This window comes from Simochromis diagramma, unplaced genomic scaffold, assembly GCF_900408965.1.
Source record: "Simochromis diagramma unplaced genomic scaffold, fSimDia1.1 OVJJ01000216.1, whole genome shotgun sequence".
NCBI classification, from domain to species: Eukaryota; Metazoa; Chordata; class Actinopteri; order Cichliformes; family Cichlidae; genus Simochromis; species Simochromis diagramma.
Genome location: NW_024386883.1, coordinates 10,487,772 through 10,508,964, shown reverse-complemented (window position 1 = coordinate 10,508,964; position 21,193 = coordinate 10,487,772). Strand labels below are relative to the sequence as shown.

Sequence of the window (21,193 nt, the reverse complement as noted above, 5' to 3'; positions counted from 1 at the left end):
GGCTTAGAACTTTTGCACAATACTGTAGGTGATAATTCTCTGCATGTTCATTTTAACGACTTATTCAACATTAACCCAGTAATCTTCATATAGTCATTTCTCAATATAAAATTAATCATCATAACCACTGCAGTAAAAACTCTACAACAAGCAAAAACGTTGCACCCAATACAATCACTAGACTATTATGGTAAACGTCAACTTATTGTCACCAGATCAGGCAATTCAAACATACTAGAAACCTCCTGTGATTGCAATATGCTGAGAATCAGATAGAAGATGATTTCACCCATTTCATATTTTAAAACTTCCATGGCATTATGAAAATAACGTCACCAATGTCACCTATAATAAAACCTAGCCTAGCAAACATAAAATTACAACTTGATGCACACATAGTAACAGCAGCCTGGAGAAACAATGAGAACATACTGAGTAGCAAAAACAGCTCCAGCCCTGAACACATTATACAAATTAATTCTATATGTCAAGTTTCCACTTTATCTCACGCATGCAATAAACTTGAATGGCACCTATGATTAGGCGAGGTGTGTGTGTGTGTGTTTGCAAGTTTCAGTGTGACAATTAATTTTGTTCTCACAGCAGTCCAATTTTCTGCTGTATATTATCAGTGGTTTAACGGAGCTAATTCCATGCTACATTATGAGAGCAATGAAAGGAAGGGGGAGGCAAAAAGATAAAAGTTCAACCAGAAAAATTGATGAGGAACGGGACACTTTCTGTACAAGAAAATGTTATAGTGACATATAGATATCTTTGTGCTGGGATACAGCGGAAAGGAGAGAAAAGCAAAGGTTGGAAAGGAGAAGAGGAGAGGAGGAACATACAAAAAAAGAATACAGACGGCTTTAAGGTAATGAGTAAGAGGCTGGAACAGGCATTAGGGTAGTTTTCTTCATGCAATATTGATCTGCTGTGCTTCAGACCCTCTCTCTTACACACACATACACACATATATCAAACACTCACAATCTTTTTTTGTCTGTCTCTTATAAGCATCCATCACAAGTGGCCCCAGTAGCCCTGCGTAAATGGATATGGTAAAGCACTGCACAAACACAAACTGATATTTATAGCCAGTAAAGTGAGTATTCAGCCTGACAGCTAGCACACACTGCAAAATATGATTCCAGAAAAGGATGTTTGGCCACATCATATTGAATAGGCTCCAAACATCAAAAACTGCATGCAAATAGAATCCCTGAATAGATATAAGATGGGAAAACTTGAAATGGGTCTACATGGGAAATAGCAGGAAGACCTGTGCTTTCTGTACACAACATTTATAAAAGAAAAAAATCTGTTTGGTATTTGAAAAGCAATTTAAAAGGAAAGACAAATGCCCCACTGTTCAGTGATATTATGGCACAATCGTCACAGTGGGCTAAAGTAATGCTTTCCAATCTTTCTCGTGTAATGTGCTCACATAAATGATCACTTCAATCATTCATCCCTTACTTACTTTCTAATAAAGTAGGCAGAGTGGGATATTAGCTATTTGCCGATCTTTCTGTATCAGCATTTTTAGCAGCCAATAACTTAAAATAAATAAAGGAAAGGAAAGATGTGAGAAAGATGTGGTTGATTCTGCTCGGATCAATCAGCTGATCTGAGCAGAATCGTGCAGAGTTAACAACTAACTACACATAGAAATATCCATTTCTATGAAAGAGTTATCTATTCCATTGCACTCAGTTGCCAAACAACAGTTTATCTATTGTTTTTAGCTAACAATTTTAATTTTACCTGGTTGTTGTAACAGCTAATACATAATCCATACTGTTGGCTAACATCTCAACTGCTAGCCAATCATTTTGGTAAAGACATCCCAGATTTTTAATTCCCACATTTGGCTACTAATTTCAAGTACTTATCTATTATGTTTAATTTATTTATTTAATCACCCTATCATCTTATTTTTTTCTACATATACGTCCACATCTGCTACTAATCCACACTATTTAGTTAGCTTCTTTACTTTCTTAAAATTGGCTCCAATATCAGTCCTTTAAAACTAAAATGCAGTTTCTGTTTTTACGGCTAATTGTTCCGTGTAACCCAAAGACACCTTTGTTGGGAGTCACTAGCGCTCTAACGTAGCCATCTTACATTTCATTTTGCCTAAATACTACTAGAATGACTCAAAAGTTGCTTCCCTTTAGCCTTCGCTTAGACAGAAGAAACATTTCTTTGAAAGTCTGCTATTATTATTTCTTTAGAACAGGTGACATACTCTCTGACAAAATGGACCAAGTGTTTAGAAATGTTGTTTGGCCACACAGTGAGATATTACTGATATATACACTTAGACAAGCCTCCACAAGCAGCTGTCAGCTTTCATAAAACATGGTGCACTTTGAGCCAGCTCAGACTTCTTATTGCAAACTGGCAAAGAGTGTGCTCTAGAGTCTAGACCACACAGATTGCTTCACTTCTATTAAAAAAAAGAATTCCATAAATTGTTCCTCTGTGCCAAAGGGTCAGAGTCGAGGCAAACTTTGCAACTTTGGCATCGGCTGTATGCGTGCGTGCAACAGGTTAGATCGTGGGCCTTTTTTTGAAGTGTGTGTGCCAACTGTAGGTGTGACGTATCTGATATTTTTCTGTTGTGTGGTAAAGTATAAACGTATCCAACACACATTCCTGTACAATTTATATGCATCTTATTCTAGTTTGATCTTTCTGAGTTCATACTGTCGTCATGAAAAAATTGTGTGGGTATGTTCTCCCATATCTCAATCGACCTTTTACCTTCCAGTCTTTTTCTTCATTCCTCATTAATGAAAATAATGAGAGAAAAATATTCTAAACCAAAAACATTAAGTGAAATGTTAGTTTCCTAAGATAAACACAGTTGTAAAAAATGCATTATCAATCATCAATATCAAACATATGTTAACTACCCTAACATAACAGAATGTAAATATGATCTAAATGTATAAATTTATGGCCTTACCTGCGGAGAGCCATCAGAGCCATGCTCCTTGGTTTTTCTAGCAAGTCTTTTCTTCTTCTTGTGAAGTGGTTTGGACTCCAGGATCATTTCCTCTAGCTCAAATGTGGGGTCACAGTTTAGCCTTCGCCTCTACAGTGACATATTCATATAAAGAAAGACATATAATCAAAGGCATAGACGTGGCTATTTTGGTGTCAAAAAACAAGACAAAAAACAAATGGCAATGCAGGTTTCCATGTTGTATTAGAAATGTGATGAGGAAAATTTAGAATTTTGCATCAATAAATGTTTTGTACCACTAAATATCTGACAATGAAATGTTCAACAGTGCTTCAGAACACAGTAATATGTGATAAAAAAACAAACTGAAGCAAGGTAAGACGCTGAGCGCTATAAAGTTAGGAAACAAAACATAAGGGCTGAGTTTTCCCTCAGTGTTCAAACATTAATAGTGTGGAAGGGATTAAAGACTGTGCATGTGCCTATAATTAAACAGAAAGACACTGTCAATTCCCCATCGATCCTCTGTGCCTTTCCTCTGCTGTGGTAGCCTGACCGCTGGGGATACCAGCTGCTCTGCTCTGCTATACACTGAAACTAGATAAAGTCATTTAGTTAACTGTTTACTTCCAACAGTCATTAATCTCTATTTATTCCATTCTGGAGCAAAGCATTAACAGTTACTGTCACCTTTTAGGAGACTTTTAAAGTTATTTGATCATCACATTATTGTACAGGTTTTCTTTTCTTTCTAAAAGCTCTTCTGTGAGCCTGTCAAATTTACTTTGGACTTGCAGATTCTCATTTACACCCTTCAATCACCAGCTGTAACTTTTGTAACGCTTGGAAGAACCTGACATTACAGAAGATACTACATGAGCTTGTCAGCCAAGCAGCTTGACTCCCTGTCTAATGGCATTATTAGCTTTATCCACTTTGCCACAATGACTCATTGACTATATAGCTGCTGGTAGATACACATTTTAGCTTCTTTAGCTGCTTTCAGTCGTGTCTAAGACTCTTTCTGTTGTTCTGCATCTGCACACTCTGCCTGGATATCTACAATAAGTAGTTAGGCCAACTTAAACAGCAGGGGGCAGTGTTTACAGACAGGGTACAAAAAATAACTGAACAGTGGCTTCATCTTCATTTTTCACTACCCGCTTTAGGGTAAATACCTGAAATACTGGTATGGAAATAAGTATGGGAAAAATATGGCAGAAAAACCTTTGGTATTTATAATCTAATACGTTAAAAAACAAACTTGTGTCATGATACTCTAAATAAGCTTTAAGGCCATTTAAGACTTCTGTGGATGGATTATTTAAAGTGTGGTATATGTTTGTTTAGGTGCTCCTTACCTTGATTTACAGCAATGTTGTATTTGTGTCATTTAAATGTAATACAGCAGAAAAATAAACATTCAGATGTGAGCATTTTGCTGCGCACTACACTGCCACAGTGCTGAGTTTATGTCTGATACTCACATTTGGAATAAAACCTGGAGGGACCTGCTTGCTGAGCACAGCATCCCAGTTGACGTCTGACATGTAGTCCAGATCCTGTAGCTCTGCTAGACAGGAAATGCGTTTCTGGACATCTATGCACAGCAACTGAAAGCGACAAAAGGATTAAAGTAAGAACAACTGTCCACGGGGAGGCATGGCTGAAAAGTTAGGAGGAGAGTCTCACTGAGACATGAGCACATGTTTGCCTTTAAGGATGTGTCTGAGAATGAGGATACAGGGACAAAGGGGGTTGGAAGTACTGGAGAAGGGACATGCGGAGGGAGCTTGAGGAAGAGGGAGGAAACAAAAGGAGGAGGAAAAAAATGAAACTCATATAGAAAGCTAATGGTGATGGGATAACGCAGTGGGTTGTGAAGGATAAAAGATGAAGGACAAATTTGTGGGCCTGAAATTCTTCCCTGGCATTTTCACATTCTTTACATCTCTTTCGTCTCTCTCTATACTCTCCTGCTCACTCCCTCATACACATATACACATGCAACTGGAATGCCAATGAGCTTCGAGGAGTCTGAGCACGAAGCAATGCAACAGTTTGACTGCAGTGGATCGCTGCCAAGATAAAAGCCAAATCCTACAACAGCCGTGCATCTTTTAAGCATTACAACAAGACGAAGACACGTTTGACAGCTGAATGACATACTGAATAACACGTAGACTATTCTAATTTTAGGCTGGTATTTAGTGTTTATTCACACATACTGAAGTATAAGCTTCCCTGTGTCTGTTTTTCTGTGTCTCTCTACGTTTTCAGCTTTAGCATTTGTTCTGGAATAGTACCTTATTGATTTATGTATGCAAGTAACCGCTAACAGTTAACACTGTCATTCACCTACATCACTAATTTAAATGTTTGAATACTGATTCTACTCCATTATAATTCTAAAGTTGTGCTGCATTCAAGTGAGGCTGTAGCAATGAAAGTGACCTCCTAATTAAGATTCTGTAGCCTCAGTGTGCTGGTGTCAGATATGGATAATGGTCTTCCCAGAGGAGACAAAGATTTCCCACACTGGAGAAAAATTCAAAATAGCGTATGTCATACAAAATAGCAAAGACACCTACTGACAATAAGAGTACCAGGAAAAACAAAGGCATGAACAATATAATTTGTTTATGTTGCTGTTTATTATGCACTTGCTGCTTATTTACCTTTCTGAGAAGAGACTTCATCTCCAAAGACCAGGCTGCTGGGTAACTAGGATGGACCTTGTGAAATGTTTGCAGGATCTCATTGGCTGGTGTACTAGATTTCATCACATATGGCCTCTGAAATAAGGAAAGTAGAGCAAAAGACAGGTGAGGGGATATGGTGTTACTGACATGACAACCTGAGACTGTCACTGGGAAATCAATTGCTAAAGCTCCAGTCACAGAGGCCTCGAGACCAGCAACCACCGTCATGAGGGGAAAATGTGTATTGCCAAACTGATTGGCAAAAACCTCCTTGTGATTACTTTGGTCCCTAGCTGATTGCTGTGATCACCTGTACTTTTACAAACTGGAACCGGAGGCTATGTGCTTTCAAAGAAAAATCTGCATTTTTTTATTAAATGCACTGGCTGCAGTGCTAAGGTTTGTGTGTCAGTCTTCAAAATTTACTGCTGCTCAGCTACTAGTTAGCAAAAAATTGAGGCTGGAGAAATACAGGCTAAGTAACTGTGACCTATTTAGCACTCTCAGCATTCAACCAATGGTCAAACCCAGGGGGAAAGTTAAGATTGAATTAAATTATTACAATATTATGAGTAATATATTATAATTAAGAAGTGGCAGGAGTTTAAGAGAGAGAATGGAAGTTGAAAAGATACCTGAAAGTACATAACAGGCAAATAATTTGTCACATCCAACAGACCAGTTTTCAACACCCAGAAACTGACTTTTGCTTTATGGATGATGTTCGAACGCGTCAGTCAAATGAAAAACGTGTTAAAACCCAGAGGAGACAGAGGGAAGAGGTGAAAATATATTGTCTTGGTAAAGGTGATGTGCAGAGAGAGGAATAGAAGAAAGTAGGGGAGATAACTAAAGGAACTACTCAAAGACTAGAGAAGTGAAGCTATGTCACGCTATGTCATTTCTAGGTATTAATAATCTGCTGAATAAGTGATGGTTGTAAAAGCAGAGGACACAGCTTTGTGGGATGATGAAGGCAGCAAAAATATGTCACTTTTTGAGGTCAGATAAAGGACAAAAAATTCAGAGAAGGTAATGGAAGGGTTAGAAAGAAGATATTACAGCCGAGTGAAGACGCAGCTCTAAGGTCAGAAAGAGGACAGAATGCTTTTTTTTATATAAAGGGGAGTGGAAAGTGATTGTTATGGAAATATTGTGAGAACAGATTTTCCTCATGCAGAAATAATCTTACAGAAGACTCAAATATGAAGTATAAAATATAGATGCACTTATCACGGACACACTTCACATCGAGAAGAAGCGATAGAAGCACATATGTTGCAGCTGGTATGAAGGAAGGAAGGCAGTTTATCCTTCCAAAGGGTGTTTTCCTATACCCCCTCCTGTTCCAGTGCTCCAGATAAGAGAACAGAGTGAGTTTCTACACTGTCAAGAAGCACCTGGACTGTCCTTGAAGCCTCTACAGAGACAAACTGATGACACCAAACAGAAGACGGTCAGGTCATAGTGTTCTAAAAAAGACTCCATCATACCTGACCCTTTCAGGCCTCCTGGGAATAGTGAGACCTTACTAAAAAGAGGTGTCAAGTCCCAAAAAATCCATAACATTGACGAGATCTAATAACTTTGAACAGTTCAAGATACATAGATGTGTGAGAAGAGAAAATTTCAGTAAAAGTTCATGACAGTTTCCCATAAGTTTCAAAGACTTAGAATCCTTGTCATTGCAGAGGGAGGTTACTGTAGTTTATGTAATTCTCCTAAAATATGAGAAGAAATTATGCAGCTGCAGTTGGATTTGAGTCCACAACAAACACACTGCTCTAATAATACACAGCCTAATGGAGTAGGAGGACCGAGGAAAAAGATCATGTCCTGTGTTTGCTTCCATGACATCAGAACTAAACTCTCCAGGTGGGAAGTGCACAAGATAAATAAATATCATTTTGAAAATCAATTCCAATTATATGGCTCTCTGAATAACTCCGATTCGATTTTCTCACTCTTCTGCAGCGATTGGTCTCGCACCACGACTAAACGATTAAACATCTATCCCAGTAAGGTCAGCTTAAACATAAGATTCAATTATAACTTCATCTTCCTTTTGTTTTGTAGAGGCTGTCTAAACTCCTACTAACAGGATTTTTCTAGCACTCAGCGTCCTATGCATTATTGAATGCAGCTAAGTGTGTCAGACTGCACAGAAGTAATCTGTGATGTAGACATTGTGGTGTACTCCGTATGTGTCTAAATTACCTGTCCTCTTAGTAGCTCATAGGCCGTAATCCCCAGTGACCACCAGTCAACAGAGAAGGAGTAGCCGGGGTGGGACCCCTCAAAGGACTGAAAGAGCTCAGGCGCTGATGGACAAAAAAATATTGTACAACATAAATAATGCATTATAACACTTTATGACATCTTGTGTTATTAATGTTTTTTCATTCCCTTCTCTCGGGCTGTTTGGATGGGTTTATTTTAACTGTAGGATTCCTCCAGACATGAAATAGGGGGAGGCCAGGGATATTGTAGCATTTTTTTTCATCTGTACTTGAATTGTTTGATAAATAAACTTAGCACAAAAAAGATTTGGTTGATCACTTTCATTGCTGTGACAATGCTTATTGGCAATAAATCTTCTACCATTGGAAAGCCTGTTTATTTCCCCTTTTTTAGGGGTGGGGAACTCCAAGCCTCAAGGGCCGGTGTCCTGCAGGTTTTAGATATTACCCTGGGTCAATACAGCTGAATCAAATGATTAGCTCATTACCAGGCCTCTGGATCGTAGGGTCAATGTGTTTGGAAGACACAGAGCACCTTTTGTTCCAAGACTATTCATTTTAATGCAAGAAGTCAGAGTGCTACAACAGCCTACTTGGTGGGTAAAATGGTAACAATAAAAAACAAGTCATTTTAACCTACTCAAACAGAAGTGACTTTGAAAGTAATCAGTTTATTGTAGTAGCATCTAATAATTAAGAAAATGTAATGTAAATCTTTTTTAGCCTATATACTTAAGAACATATATACTGGGAAACATATTTATGCATGTATTTAAAAGTGGCAGTACAATATACTTACTTACCTTTTTAATATTTATATGTATGTATATGATAATATTATTTTAACAAATACGAAACAAAGTAACTTTGCATTTCTTTCACAGGTAGCGAGAGAACCCTAATGAGCATGTGCCGAATTGCCCCCTTTTAAGAGATAGCTAGTAAGAGCACTAACACAGCATAGAGGAAGCTAACAGTGAAGTCAGCACTTTGGAGGTATTTCACTCTTGCTAGGCTAACAATTCTTTGCATGGTAGCACTTTTGTACTCGATCTCAAACAGTGGTCAAGTGAGGTAACGTAAGTGTCATCATCTCAACTGTTATCATTTTGTTGTACCTGTATCTTTTTCAACACTTCCTTTTTTCTTTCTTTCTTTCTTTCTCTACTTTTTCTTTAATAATAATAATAATAATAATGAGTTCAGTAAATTATATACTTGGATGTATTTATTTGTTACTTTTTTTTTTTTTACACAATTACCAATCTTTAGGTCAATATTCTCTTGCAGATAAAATAATGATTCCTGGTCTTTTTTCTCAGAGGGTTCGGGTTAGGTAACTTAATTAAAGACTAATTTAAAACAGGCGTAGCATCTGTATCAACATACCCACAGGCGTAACATCTGTACATGTCATTTAAGCTGTCTAGTACACGGTGCCTTGGTTGCTTGTGCACAAAAGAGATTAAGTCATTTTCTGTTGAGTATTTTTTTTAGGGTTCAGTGATGGAAAGCATCAATTTCATTCTTTTTCCCAGGGGTAAAATAAATATATTGACATGCTCTTTGAACTATATTACATTAGATTATCTCTGTAATGAATAACAGATTAAGAAAAACATCCAATTAAACAAATAAAACAGCTTTTTTTATTCTTCTGTGGAAGCGAATCATCTAGTCATCTGTGATTTTAAATAGTCAGTAGAAAAGCCTTCTGTGGCTAATCTCTTACCGTTTCGTCTGCGGATCTTTATCTATATTACATGCAGGACTGTGAGGAACTATACTCAGAAACATGCAGGCTCTCACACAAATCCCCCACCTCTCCTTTAGGTTTGCTCTGCCTTCTTGCTGAAAAGGAAAAAGTGTAGCTTATCTACTAAAGGTTCTTAGAGAAGGGGAGGAAGGGTTCTTTTTTTCCCCAGAGCAGCCATGAATTATCTATTATACTGTAGAGAATTCACCTGGAGTCTGGTCGCACATTGTTCCAAGGTCATTTTCTAACCTGAATGCACAATTTATAAGGGAAAAAGAAAACAAAAAAGCTCACAATTCACATGCCCCCTTTAAGCATGCATGCAAACACATCCAAACACATGGTCATCATTCATACTGGCCTCAAATCCTATTCAACCTATCTGATATCTTTGGAGCTGAATCCACATAAGCCTGATTTAAGACTCATGATAAGGACAAAACTGAAGATGTGCTGGAAACAAGTGAAAGCAAGTCCTTTATTTAATTTTATTATATGATTCTTGCAGTATGCAATAAAGACTCAATAATGCACTACATATATATTTACATATATATTAACTACAAATATTTTTTGGGGTTTTTTTTGGCCCCATCAAAAAATACAAATGTACCTTTAACATCCAAAGTTCACCTTAAAATAAAGTTTTATTTATTGGATGTAGTTTTTATTAATAATTTATTAAAGTGACAGATGTAAATTCACTCAGTCAAGCTCTGTGAACTATCCATCTTTCATTTCTTTTTCATGTGTATTTAAATATTTTATGAAAGTATAATTTAAAAATTTTTAAAACAAAAGAGTTTTTGTTCTTTTTAAAACAATCGCCTCGACCTCAGAGCCGACCCTGCAACAGCATTTGCACAATTCTTTTTCTAACTGAAAATTGAAGCAGCCTTTGGAACATCCAGCGGTGGAAGCCCACTTCACCGAAAGCTGAGGAAGATTTATTGTGTTGATTTCTTAAGATTAAAGGGCAGAGTTTCAAACCGTTTCAATTCCAGTAGCCTTTTCTTGTCAAAATGTCATTTTCTTACCCATGTATGGTTTGGTTCCAGCAATAGATGTTGCTTTGAGGTCATCTTTTACAATGGCTGCGATGTTGAAGTCTGTTAGATGGACGTGCCCTAAAGAACACAGAGATTTTGTTACCTCAAATGTCTCATTCTTGACAACTGACCTGTGTCATATTGCATTGCAATATAACACATACTGCAGGGTTTGCCATGCACACAGATACTGATAGTGTGTTATAAAACCAAGAAGTTTAACATGTATTTTTCTATTAATTCCCATTTCTTTTGCTGCTTTTTTGCAGTCTGAAGTATTTTCAGGTACTGGTGTGTGACTTTTCTAAAGCACATGGACGAATATTTGGTTTTCTGTTATTATCAAAGGAGCTCTGTTAATGAAGTTGGATCACTGTGACAGCTGTGTAGCAGAGCTTAAACAGCAGTTGACACTCAAATGATGCTTGAGTACGAGTAAGGCTTTATTGTTTTTCTTTGTGTTTCCGCCTTTTTTCCTGTGAGTATCACGGTGGTTAGCACCGTCACCTCCCAGAAAGAAGGTTCCTGACTTGAAGCTTGAGGACGGATGTGGCCGTTCTGTATGTCTGCATGTTTGTAAGTCTGCATGTTAGGGCAAGTGGTGTCCCTAATTTGGCTGTGGGTATGAATGTGAGTATTTGTGGTTGTATGTGTCTCTCTGTTAACCCTGTGGTGGACAGGCAAACTGTCCATGGTGTACCACACCTCTCACCCCAGCACAGCTTGGAAAAGTCCAAGACCCCCGTATACCTAAAATAGATCAGCAGTTAGAAATTATCTCTCTATGTTTTCATCTGTTTTTGCTTTACAGGAGACAGATTTAGACAGGAAATTTAGACCGCAGGAGTGAGAAGAAAAAGACAGCTGTCCTCAAAATGCTGCACTGCTAGGACAAAATTTTCTAGTTTGTCTTGAATAGACTTTAAGCAAACTGTCAATCTCAGACCAGCTTATTGAGAACCGGGGTTTTCATTGCCTCGGCTGAGTTGAGTCTCTGAGAACCGGTAGCGCATGCTTTTAGGCTAATGGTTTTTGCATTATTTGTATTAATAATTGTTAATTTCTCAAGATTGAAGATTCCTTTTAGTAATTATTGTGCTTCATAAGGATGTAACGAAATTGCAGAGTACTCCATTTTTGCTAATAACAAGAAAAAAAAAGCAGATTTTACAAATTAATAATAATTATAAAAAATAAAACATATTATAAGTGATGAAATGTGGAGAATAAATTCAGCTCAGTCTCATAGCCTGAGGAAAGAATTAGCAGAAACTTCTCGATCAACAGGGACGATGGTGGCAGCAGGGTGAACAGGCTGTGGATGACATTGTTTTGGCACTATGCAGACACCTCACTGATATTACTGTGTTAATAGCATTAATCAAAAGATGCAGAGCCTTCTAGCTTTGAGCTATGCACGAGTTTGGGGATTTAGATCCTTCTCCTGCAGAAGTTTACAATAACTTGGCGAAGGACTTTCGCTTTCTACGTTTCCTGTCTTAACTAGAGTCTTTTCTGAGCTTTGTTTACAACAATGGAGAAGTGCGATGACAATGACAAGTTCTCTGTGATATAGAAAAACCCAGGAACCTCAGAGAGCTCAACTTACCCCACTTCACATACACTACATTGCCAAGTATTCACTCGTCTGCCATCACATGCATTTGAACTTGATTGACATCTTGTTCTCAATCCATAGGGTTTAATATCAGTCATAAACTGATGATGGTGAGAAGGCCTGGCCTGCAGTCTCCACTCTGATTCATCCCAAAGGTGTTCTATCAGACTGAGATGAGGACTCTGTGCAGTCTAGTCATGTTCTCCCACACCAAACTTGCTTATCCATGTTTTTATGAACCTTGCTTTGTGCACTGGTGCACAGCCATGTTGGAACAGGAAGGGACCATCCCCAAACTGGGGTGAGCCCAACTCCTAAAAAACAACCCTACACCATAATCACCCCTCCACCAAACTTTACACTTGGCACCGTGCAGTCAAACAATTACCATTCCCCTGGCAGTTGCCAAACCCAGACTCGTCCATTAGGCTTCCAGAAGGAAAAGCATGATTTGTCACTCCAGAAAACACGTCTCCACTGCCCTAGAGTCCAGTGGCAAATTGCTTTACACTGCTGCTTTAGACTTTTTTGCATTGCGCTTGATGTTGTAAGGCTTGGATGCAGGTGCTCAGACATGGAAACCAATTCCATGATGAGTGAGTGAGTTAATTTGAAAGGTGTACGAAGTTCGGAGGTCTTTAGTGATTGACTCTGCAGAAAGCTGGTGACCTGTGTGTCCCTCAGCATCCGCTGACTTTCTCCATGATTTTATGTGGCCTAACACTTCGTGGCTGAGTTGCTGTTGCTCTCACTCCCTTTGCTATAATACCGCTAACCGCTGACTGTGGAATATTTAGCAGCAAGGAAATTTCACGACTGGACTTGTTGCACAGGTGGCATCATGTCACGGTACCATGCTCCTGAGAGCGACCCATTCTTTCACAAATATTTGTAGAAGCCGTCTGCATGCCTCAGTAGTTGATCTTATACACCTGTGGCCATGAAAGTGGTTGGAACTGCCGAATTTAATGATTGGGATGAATAAGTGGTATACAATGTAGTATACATTGATTTAACAGTGGAGTGTGTATTTGTATTTGTATGAGTACCTTTTTTTTCTCAAATCATCAATCAACTCCCTATTGTTGATCGTGTTAAGCAGCAGGATTTTAATGAATTGCTTTGAATACCTCATAAGAGGTGCGTCACAACAGTTGGGCATCCATGGAATACTTGCCAGTTACAGTGGATGGATTTAATAAAGTAGCGGCTCTTGACTCGTGGGGTGCATTATGAGTTAAGCTTAAGTGGATCCCTGGGTGATTCTTTTTTATTTTAAAGTACCATTCCCACTGTCCCTGCTTGTGAGTGTTTAAGTGGCCACTAAACAATGGTTCAGCAGGAGGCCTGGTGGCTTAGTTATCTAATGTGTTTTATGGGATTACCACGACAACTGTCAAGCTTTGCTTAGGCCATATCCTGCTGCTGCATAGCGCTTCTATTTTTAGTATGGCTTTCATTACCAATACCTCACAACATGCACCCAAATCAATTTCTTGGATCCATTTTTGTAGCCACAGTTATGTGTATTAACACTTACTGCAGGGCCATACAGCATAAAGTTTGGGAACTTTTCCCAAAAAGTGACATCATCCAGCAAATTGTGCACTACATGTGAGATGTAAGCAACCAGAGATTTCTTCATTAATACACTTTTAACCAATGACTGTTTTCAGTTGCAATGCCCATCTGAGGACTGAAAGAAAACTACCCCTACAGTTTATTCTTAAGTGTTATTTAAACAGCATAACACAGTGCATCTCTATTTTTTCCTAATAAAACTGTCTAGAACCTCAACTAAATCAGCACTGGTGCCTCGTTTCAGTCTTTTTTATATTAATATTATTACACTGAAAGCATTTGAGCCAAAAAGGATTTTGTTCTGCATCAGAAATATTTGGAATTAATGTGTTAATATTCATAATCTTTTTGATCTGTGAGCTGTTGTTGAGGTAATGCCAAAACAAAGACCATGGATTGAAGTCTGCTGAAATAAGCTTTTCTCAGTCAGTATCTCGCTAGTGTACTAATCTTTGTTTGTGACATTGGTGTCAGGTTGTCTCACCACAGTGTGTGTAAACTCTGCAATCAGGTGCCACCTTTTCCACCTTTCAAATCCCCGTGTGCCGAAACGCTGTTGTGCAATCTGATTTATGCCACATAATACCACAATGAACAAGAGGCACTTGAGCTGTCAAATCATAATGGTGAAATAATGAAAAAATAAAGCATATCTAATTGTTTTAATGAAGACATGCTTTGCCTTCACTCAACACATGTAGAGACTGTTAAAGTAACCTCAAGCATACTAATCATTAATGTTCCTCATTAAGGTAAAAGCCAGTATTCCAGAACACCAATTTCAATTTCAAGTGATAGTTTTTCATGCCGTGAAAATTGCTAGTTGACACACACATGGAAGTCATTACTATTTTAGCTTGCAGGTGTGTGTTAGCTTGAAAGCTCCCTGCTTTCTCTAAAACAGAACGATCGCATGCTACCTTTTATGAGTCAGATGTGAGCTGACGTGCCATACGTATGCAGATGCAATTATCAGTGTTTGTTAGGTTGTGGAGAAGAGACCCGTGGTTTCAATCACAATATTCTTTTAATGTGCTGTGTGTTCGTTTTCGTAGGAAAGGTGCATATAATCTCACAGAGGATAAAATAGACCTGGCCCTCCTGGAGCTTCACTCAGCATCCTAAGCGCTATGCTGTTTAACAAAGCAACGTCACATGTGCACGAGTAAATTGTTTTTCTCTATATGAAGCAGCTCCCAGAGGGATACAGGAGCACAGGTCAATTCCAGCTTTCAAAATGCAGAAGCAAACAGCTTGCTACCCCCCTCTGACACCTCATGCTGTTTTAGACTTCAGTGAAGAGGTAAACTAAAGGTCTATGCAGGGAAAAAAAACAAGAGTGTGGGCAGAATGCATGACGAGGAGAGAAGTGCTTAGTGAGTTTTAAAGGACACACACACATACAGGCAGGAACCACAAGTGAACGTCTGTTGTCCTGTGGAAATTAGGCAGGAGCTGTCAATGCTGCCTCCCCCCCCCTCCCTCAAATGCTCTTTCTCTCTGCTTTTCGCTTTTATCTCTGTTCTTTCCTTATGCATCTCTGTCTGTCTGTTGCATTTTTTCTCCTTTGATAAATCTTTTCAGAAATGTGTGTTCATCACTTTCCTCCTTTGTGTCGTATCCTCGCCTCACGCTCTTTCTCTGTCTGTCTTTCTTTGTCTGCCTGTTGTGACAGCAGGGCTGCCATCCCACATATCCCTTTGGCTCTCTTGAGCAGCTGCCCCATGCCCTCTGATATCTAAGGAGTTTAGGGGTGTGTGTCTGTGCATGTGTGCACTACACTGCAGTATATGAACAAAACGGACACTTTGATGTGAGGCGGCTTTTTAAAACAAAGGAAATAATTCTCCAGTCTAGTTAGTGAATTAGTTATGCACTGATTTAAATATCAGCAGTGCACTGCTAGACAGCCTTTGCTATAATGATAACCAACAAAAACACCTTAAAAGTCGTGTCCCTGTTAAGTTCGATTTAAAACCTACTGCAGAGCAATTGATGCATTTGCAGTCCTGTAACACGGTGAAACAGAGAAAATAGGAATATGACAAACAAACTAGCATGACCTTAAAAGACAAGTGCAAATAAATATGATATAATAATAAAAATATAATTAATGCATAAATAAGATCGGTTTTTTTAATAATACCATGTTTTTACTTGTGTACGAGTGGTACCTGTAGCCCGTTCAGGTTGCACAGATAGTCCAAATCTTTCAAAATTGCACACCCATCACATTCTTCCCAAGAAGGTTTGTTGTGTCTCTAAGGACAGTTTAAAAAGTGGTGAAGATACAAAGATGGGTGCTTTCAAACATAGAGGGCTGGACAGGGCCACAAAAGGCCATCGTGTGATCGTGGCTCGAGAGTTGGCAGTTTGTCTTGTATTTGGAAGGTTGCCGGTTCGAGTCCTGGCTCCGACAGTCTCGGTCATTGTGTCCTTGGGCAAGATACTTCACCCGTTGCCTGCTGGTGGTAGTCAGAGGGCCTGGTGGCGCCAATGTCCGGCAGCCTCGCCTCCATCAGTGTGCCCCAGGGCGGCTGTGGTAGCTTGCCATCACCTGTGTGCGAATGGGTTGATGACTGAATGTGTAAAGTGCTTTGGGGTCCTTAGGGACTAGTAAAGCGCTATACAAATACAGGCCATTTACCATCAACCCAGCAGCAGGATCAGAATCTGCTTTTTTGTATGAGGAACAGGAGGAGCACTACCAGAGCCCAACAAACTGGCCTCCAGCAGGTTAATTATCTGACCAAAGTGTCAGATGAAAAAATCCACTAAGGTGGCACCAGAGCCCGATATCCTTTAGTAGGACCTGTTCTCACAATCCACAACTATGCAACCCATTTGTCAAGAATATACCTCACAATAACATCCACCTGGACGATGCTGCATTTGAAATGTTGTCTCCGGACTCTTTCGCAGCTATCTACTTACGGTATGCTTCTAGATTGAATCCCTGAACTTTAAGCGACTGTGTGTCATAGTGTCATGACTGAGTCTTCCCTCGTATAACAACATTTGGAATTCAAGCTTATTTTTGCCGTTCTTACATAAGAACAATTCCCATTCTTTTCTTCACAGTGAAGAATACAGAATAATAAAACATCGTCTACTTACTGAATCGAGAGCTGACACTAAAACCTGTTATGAAACTCTATCAATAATTCCATCCTTCTGACACACACACAAGAATTCTAAGTTTCTCTTTTCGCACATGGAGAAGACATGATGAATATAACCTTGTTTTCCACTCCCCGTTACATCGCTCCATTTTATTTCATCCCATGGTTCAGAGAGAAAGAAAAAAAGCTTCGCTTAAATGTCACACAGCTTCAGCCAACTCAAACTGACAGTTTGGACAAAACATAAGATTTCACTTGTGCAGGCCTTCTCTGGTAAGAGGCATTTTCCCGCTTTGTGCTGCTTTGTGTTGCAAGACCTATCTAGTCAGTAAATGTGAAAGCTGTCTCTGTGCATTGCAGCTACTTTGATCTGTGCAATTGTGCAACCCAGAGGTTAGAAGTTGGGTGAAATTCTTAGTTAGATGCAGTTGAAGTGTTGAATTTTTAACGGTGAGTCTTTTTGATGGAAATTTCATTCACTGACACTGAAATTAATTAATTAATAAAAAAATATAAAGAAACAGGGCATCTTACCATGTTCATCTAGTAGTATGTTGTCAGGTTTGATGTCTCTGAAAAGGGACACAGAGAATACAGTAAAATTAATCTTCGGATATCACAAATCGGAATCAGATTTGTGTTTGTAAATCACAAAGTGGTTGTGCAGATATGCAGCACAATTTGTAGAAGAAGCATGATTGGGATTTGCAAACCCCAAAATAATCAAAATGATAAAAAAAAAAACAGTGTTTCTTAAATAAACAGTAGATCAAAGTACTGATTACTTGTTGAACAGACACCTTAGAAAATGACTATGATGCTCGAGATCCAATCAGGAGAATGAAAGCTTACGAGTTTCAAATGCATCAAAATCACAATTATAAGAACGCTTTCACATTCACATTAAACATTTTATCCAACTAAGGCTATAACTTTGAAGCTGTTGTCATTTTAGTGCAATCAGGGGAATTGTGTGATAACGTCTTCTTTAAAGTAGTAATCTGTGAAATCTGAAACGTTGGTGTGTTGCGTCATCCACTGTGATAAGCGCACAAGGCTCTGGTGTGCATAGCAATTCCCGCAGTTCACCTGTGAATAAAACAGCGTGGGTGGTACTCTGATGTCTTATTTGCTGCTGGTGACGTTTGAGTTTCTGTAGGTGGCACTGTCATCTCTGCCAAGGAGCTGAGATTACTCATATTAATTACTTAATTCTTCTCTTCTTTATCCTAAAAAGGCCTTATATCTGCTTAAAAAAGGAGGTGAATGTACAGCTGACTGGCATGCAGTTCTTTTGAATCATTTCACTTAAGCAAAAAACAATATTTAATAAGGAAACTTTAAAATGGTGATCTCTTACATTCGCTGTGTGATGAACACAAATGAATCTTAACTATTTATGAGAGAACGGGGGGCGTCAGGTTAAACTGTGGGAGCAGAAACCTGAAACCTGAGAAGAGTGGCAGGTGTGGACCGAGACCCTTTCAAAAGTCACAGCTTCTCCGCACCATGTGCTTGTTTTTCTCCTATCTTCTACCACGTTTTTTTTTTTTTTTTGGGGGGGGGACGGCCGACATTTTTATATGTTTTTTAACCCAACGTGCACTTACTAGGCACTTTATAGCTGATTAGTACTGGACTATGGAGTTGCTGCAAATTTGACATCCATGAGGCAAACCTCCCATCCAAGATGGCATACTGAATTGAGATCTGATGACGAGACTCAGACTCCTCACCGTTTTTCCAATCAACTGTGGCCTCAGAATTATTTTCTTAGTTGACAGGAGTGACGCTCAGTGTGCTCTTGTCCAACTGCTACAAGGTTTGACCTGTGTGCTCACAGATTCTTCATACCTTGGTTTAACAAGTGGCTATTTGAGCCTTCCTGTTAGCTTGAAGCAGTCTAGCCAATCTCCTCTGACTTCTGGAATCAACAAGGCATTTTCAGTCAGAGAACTGTGGCTCGCTGGATATTTTCTCTTTTTCAGATATTCTCTGTACACACTATAGAAGGTTGTGTGGGAAAACACCAGCCTATCTAATACAAACAAACATGCCGTGTTCAAAGTCACTTAAATCACCTTTCTTCCCGATTCTGAAGCCCGCTTTGAACCTCAGCAGGTCGTCTTAAACATTTCTATATGCCCAGATAAACTTAATTGCTGCCAAGCAATGAGACATTTGTGTTAATAAGCAGCTTAACAAGTGTAATCAACAGTGGCTGGTGGGTGTTTATCATCAAGAAGCACCACAGTAACACCTCACTGTCCTGCTGAAGCAATGTATGTTTGTGGAATTAGATCTAAATTGTAATTTAAATATAAATAGCCCTGTTCTACTCTTATGAGGTATTCAAAGCATTTAAAAGATTATTTAATGAGCAAAAAATAAAATAAAGCACACAAAAAGAAAGAAAGAATCTGCTTCCAGTAAAAGTTTCAATTTCGTTACATTTTATTTTTATTTATCTTATTGTTTTATTTTTTAACTGGAAAAAAATATTCATTTATCACACAGATTATTTTTGCTAGGAGATTTTGTTCCTATTTTTAGTTTTATGTTTTTAATATAGTGCGTTCTTTTCTCCTCTTCATTGAAAACAAGAGGACTAAGTAACGTGTACTAAAAAAAAAAGAATCCATAGAACTACAGGAAGTTAACTGTCAGGGTGGAAATTAATTTGAACAGAGAAACACTGACTGCTGATTCCCAAACTGTTATAGTGACAAAGGCATCTGCAACAATACCAAGATCCCTGATGACAATCAGCAACTTCAAAGAACAGTTCAGTGTCCAATGATTTCCCTCCTGGCCATTTTTAAAGTTCAAAGCATCGTTATTCTCCACTTTTCCTTGTTTTCATTTATCTGTATTTGACACCGTCATCTGTCTTTTCCATACCATGACTCTGTCTGCTCCACTGGGACTACTCCTAATATCCTATGTGCTTACACACTTCTTTGCATTTCACCTTTTCACCTTGGTGCCTTCTAGCAAACACACTGAAACCTAAAACTCTTCAGGCACACACAAAAGCACAAACTTAAACAGTGTCATATTCTGCTAATTACCATCCTCCCTGTGTGAGACTGATGTGCCGGTGTGGCTGTAGACTGGATTCAAAGACTGGAAGGGTACATTGTGTTCTCAACTGCACTCTGTTCTCTTGTCTCTGGAACATATCACCACTGCTCTAAAATGCTTTGAACTGGAGCAATGATATTCAATATTCAGAGCCCTCCTCAAATGTTCCACTGTTGCTTGATGATCTAGCAGCATTCGTTCTGACATCAACTTTACTAAATGAAGACATCTAAGAGGAGCATATTGTGTTTGCATTAAATCGGATCATGATAACACAATCAATTGACCTGAGTGTTTTTCATGTAAAAATGTGATCTGTAATCAGGCTATGGGTGTATTTCATAATGTGAGACAGAAACAGTATAGTAGTAGTCCATGCTAAATGAAGTTTTATCAGTGTTTGAATAATACCTTACACATATTGGGTTGCGCATCCTCACTGTTAGTGGGTGTCTCATCTAATTATGTCTTTTGCATATAGGAGCACAGCAGGACTTAGCATATCAAAGGCCACACTGACCTGGGCTCTCTGTGTGGCTTTGTGTGCATTTGTGTCTGTGTGTGTTGAACACTCTTGGAGACATGGAGAACCTGTAGCATTAGACTTGGCTCTCTGGCAGATCGAGTGGCACAGGCCCAGGCGGGGGTAAGAAAGGTCGACCATGTAACCCTTAATTAGCTGACATTTGCCTCAAAGGCTGGCACTGAGGGGGAGAGGAGGGGCATGTGTCGCCGCTAAAAAAGCACACTGCAAGTGAGAACAAGGGAGCATCTTTTACCGCTAAAGGCCAAGCTGTCATTGTGATGCCACGGGAAGCAGCAGGGGCCGACACACCTGGCTTAAGAGATAAAGCAAAGCGGCAAGTCTCATTAGGAGTTGGTGCATGGTAAAAGCCGAGCTGCTGAGATAGAGGTGATGACCATGATGACCACGAATGACTTTGTCTTTTGGCAGTCGACATAAATGAGCAAGCAAACAGCAAGTTTTGACTTGAAAATATTCCCATTGTATTTTCAAAAACTCACATGATCCGTAGAATCCACCCATCCATCCAGCTACAGTT

General features: G+C 39.0%; 1 protein-coding gene across 3 annotated transcripts in view; it reads right to left on the bottom strand.

The window, feature by feature from the left end:
* Window positions 1–21,193, bottom strand: part of stk32a (serine/threonine kinase 32A) — a 64,486-nt gene that overhangs the window by 10,348 nt on the left and 32,945 nt on the right. For all 3 annotated transcript variants that reach the window (XM_040032218.1, XM_040032220.1, XM_040032219.1), the window contains 6 exons: window positions 17,580–17,617; window positions 10,713–10,802; window positions 7,897–8,000; window positions 5,656–5,772; window positions 4,465–4,590; window positions 2,978–3,106 (listed from right to left, as the gene is read on the bottom strand). In XM_040032218.1, coding sequence (XP_039888152.1) covers window positions 2,978–3,106; window positions 4,465–4,590; window positions 5,656–5,772; window positions 7,897–8,000; window positions 10,713–10,802; window positions 17,580–17,617 — 604 coding nt within the window. The remainder of the gene's footprint in view (window positions 1–2,977; window positions 3,107–4,464; window positions 4,591–5,655; window positions 5,773–7,896; window positions 8,001–10,712; window positions 10,803–17,579; window positions 17,618–21,193) is intronic.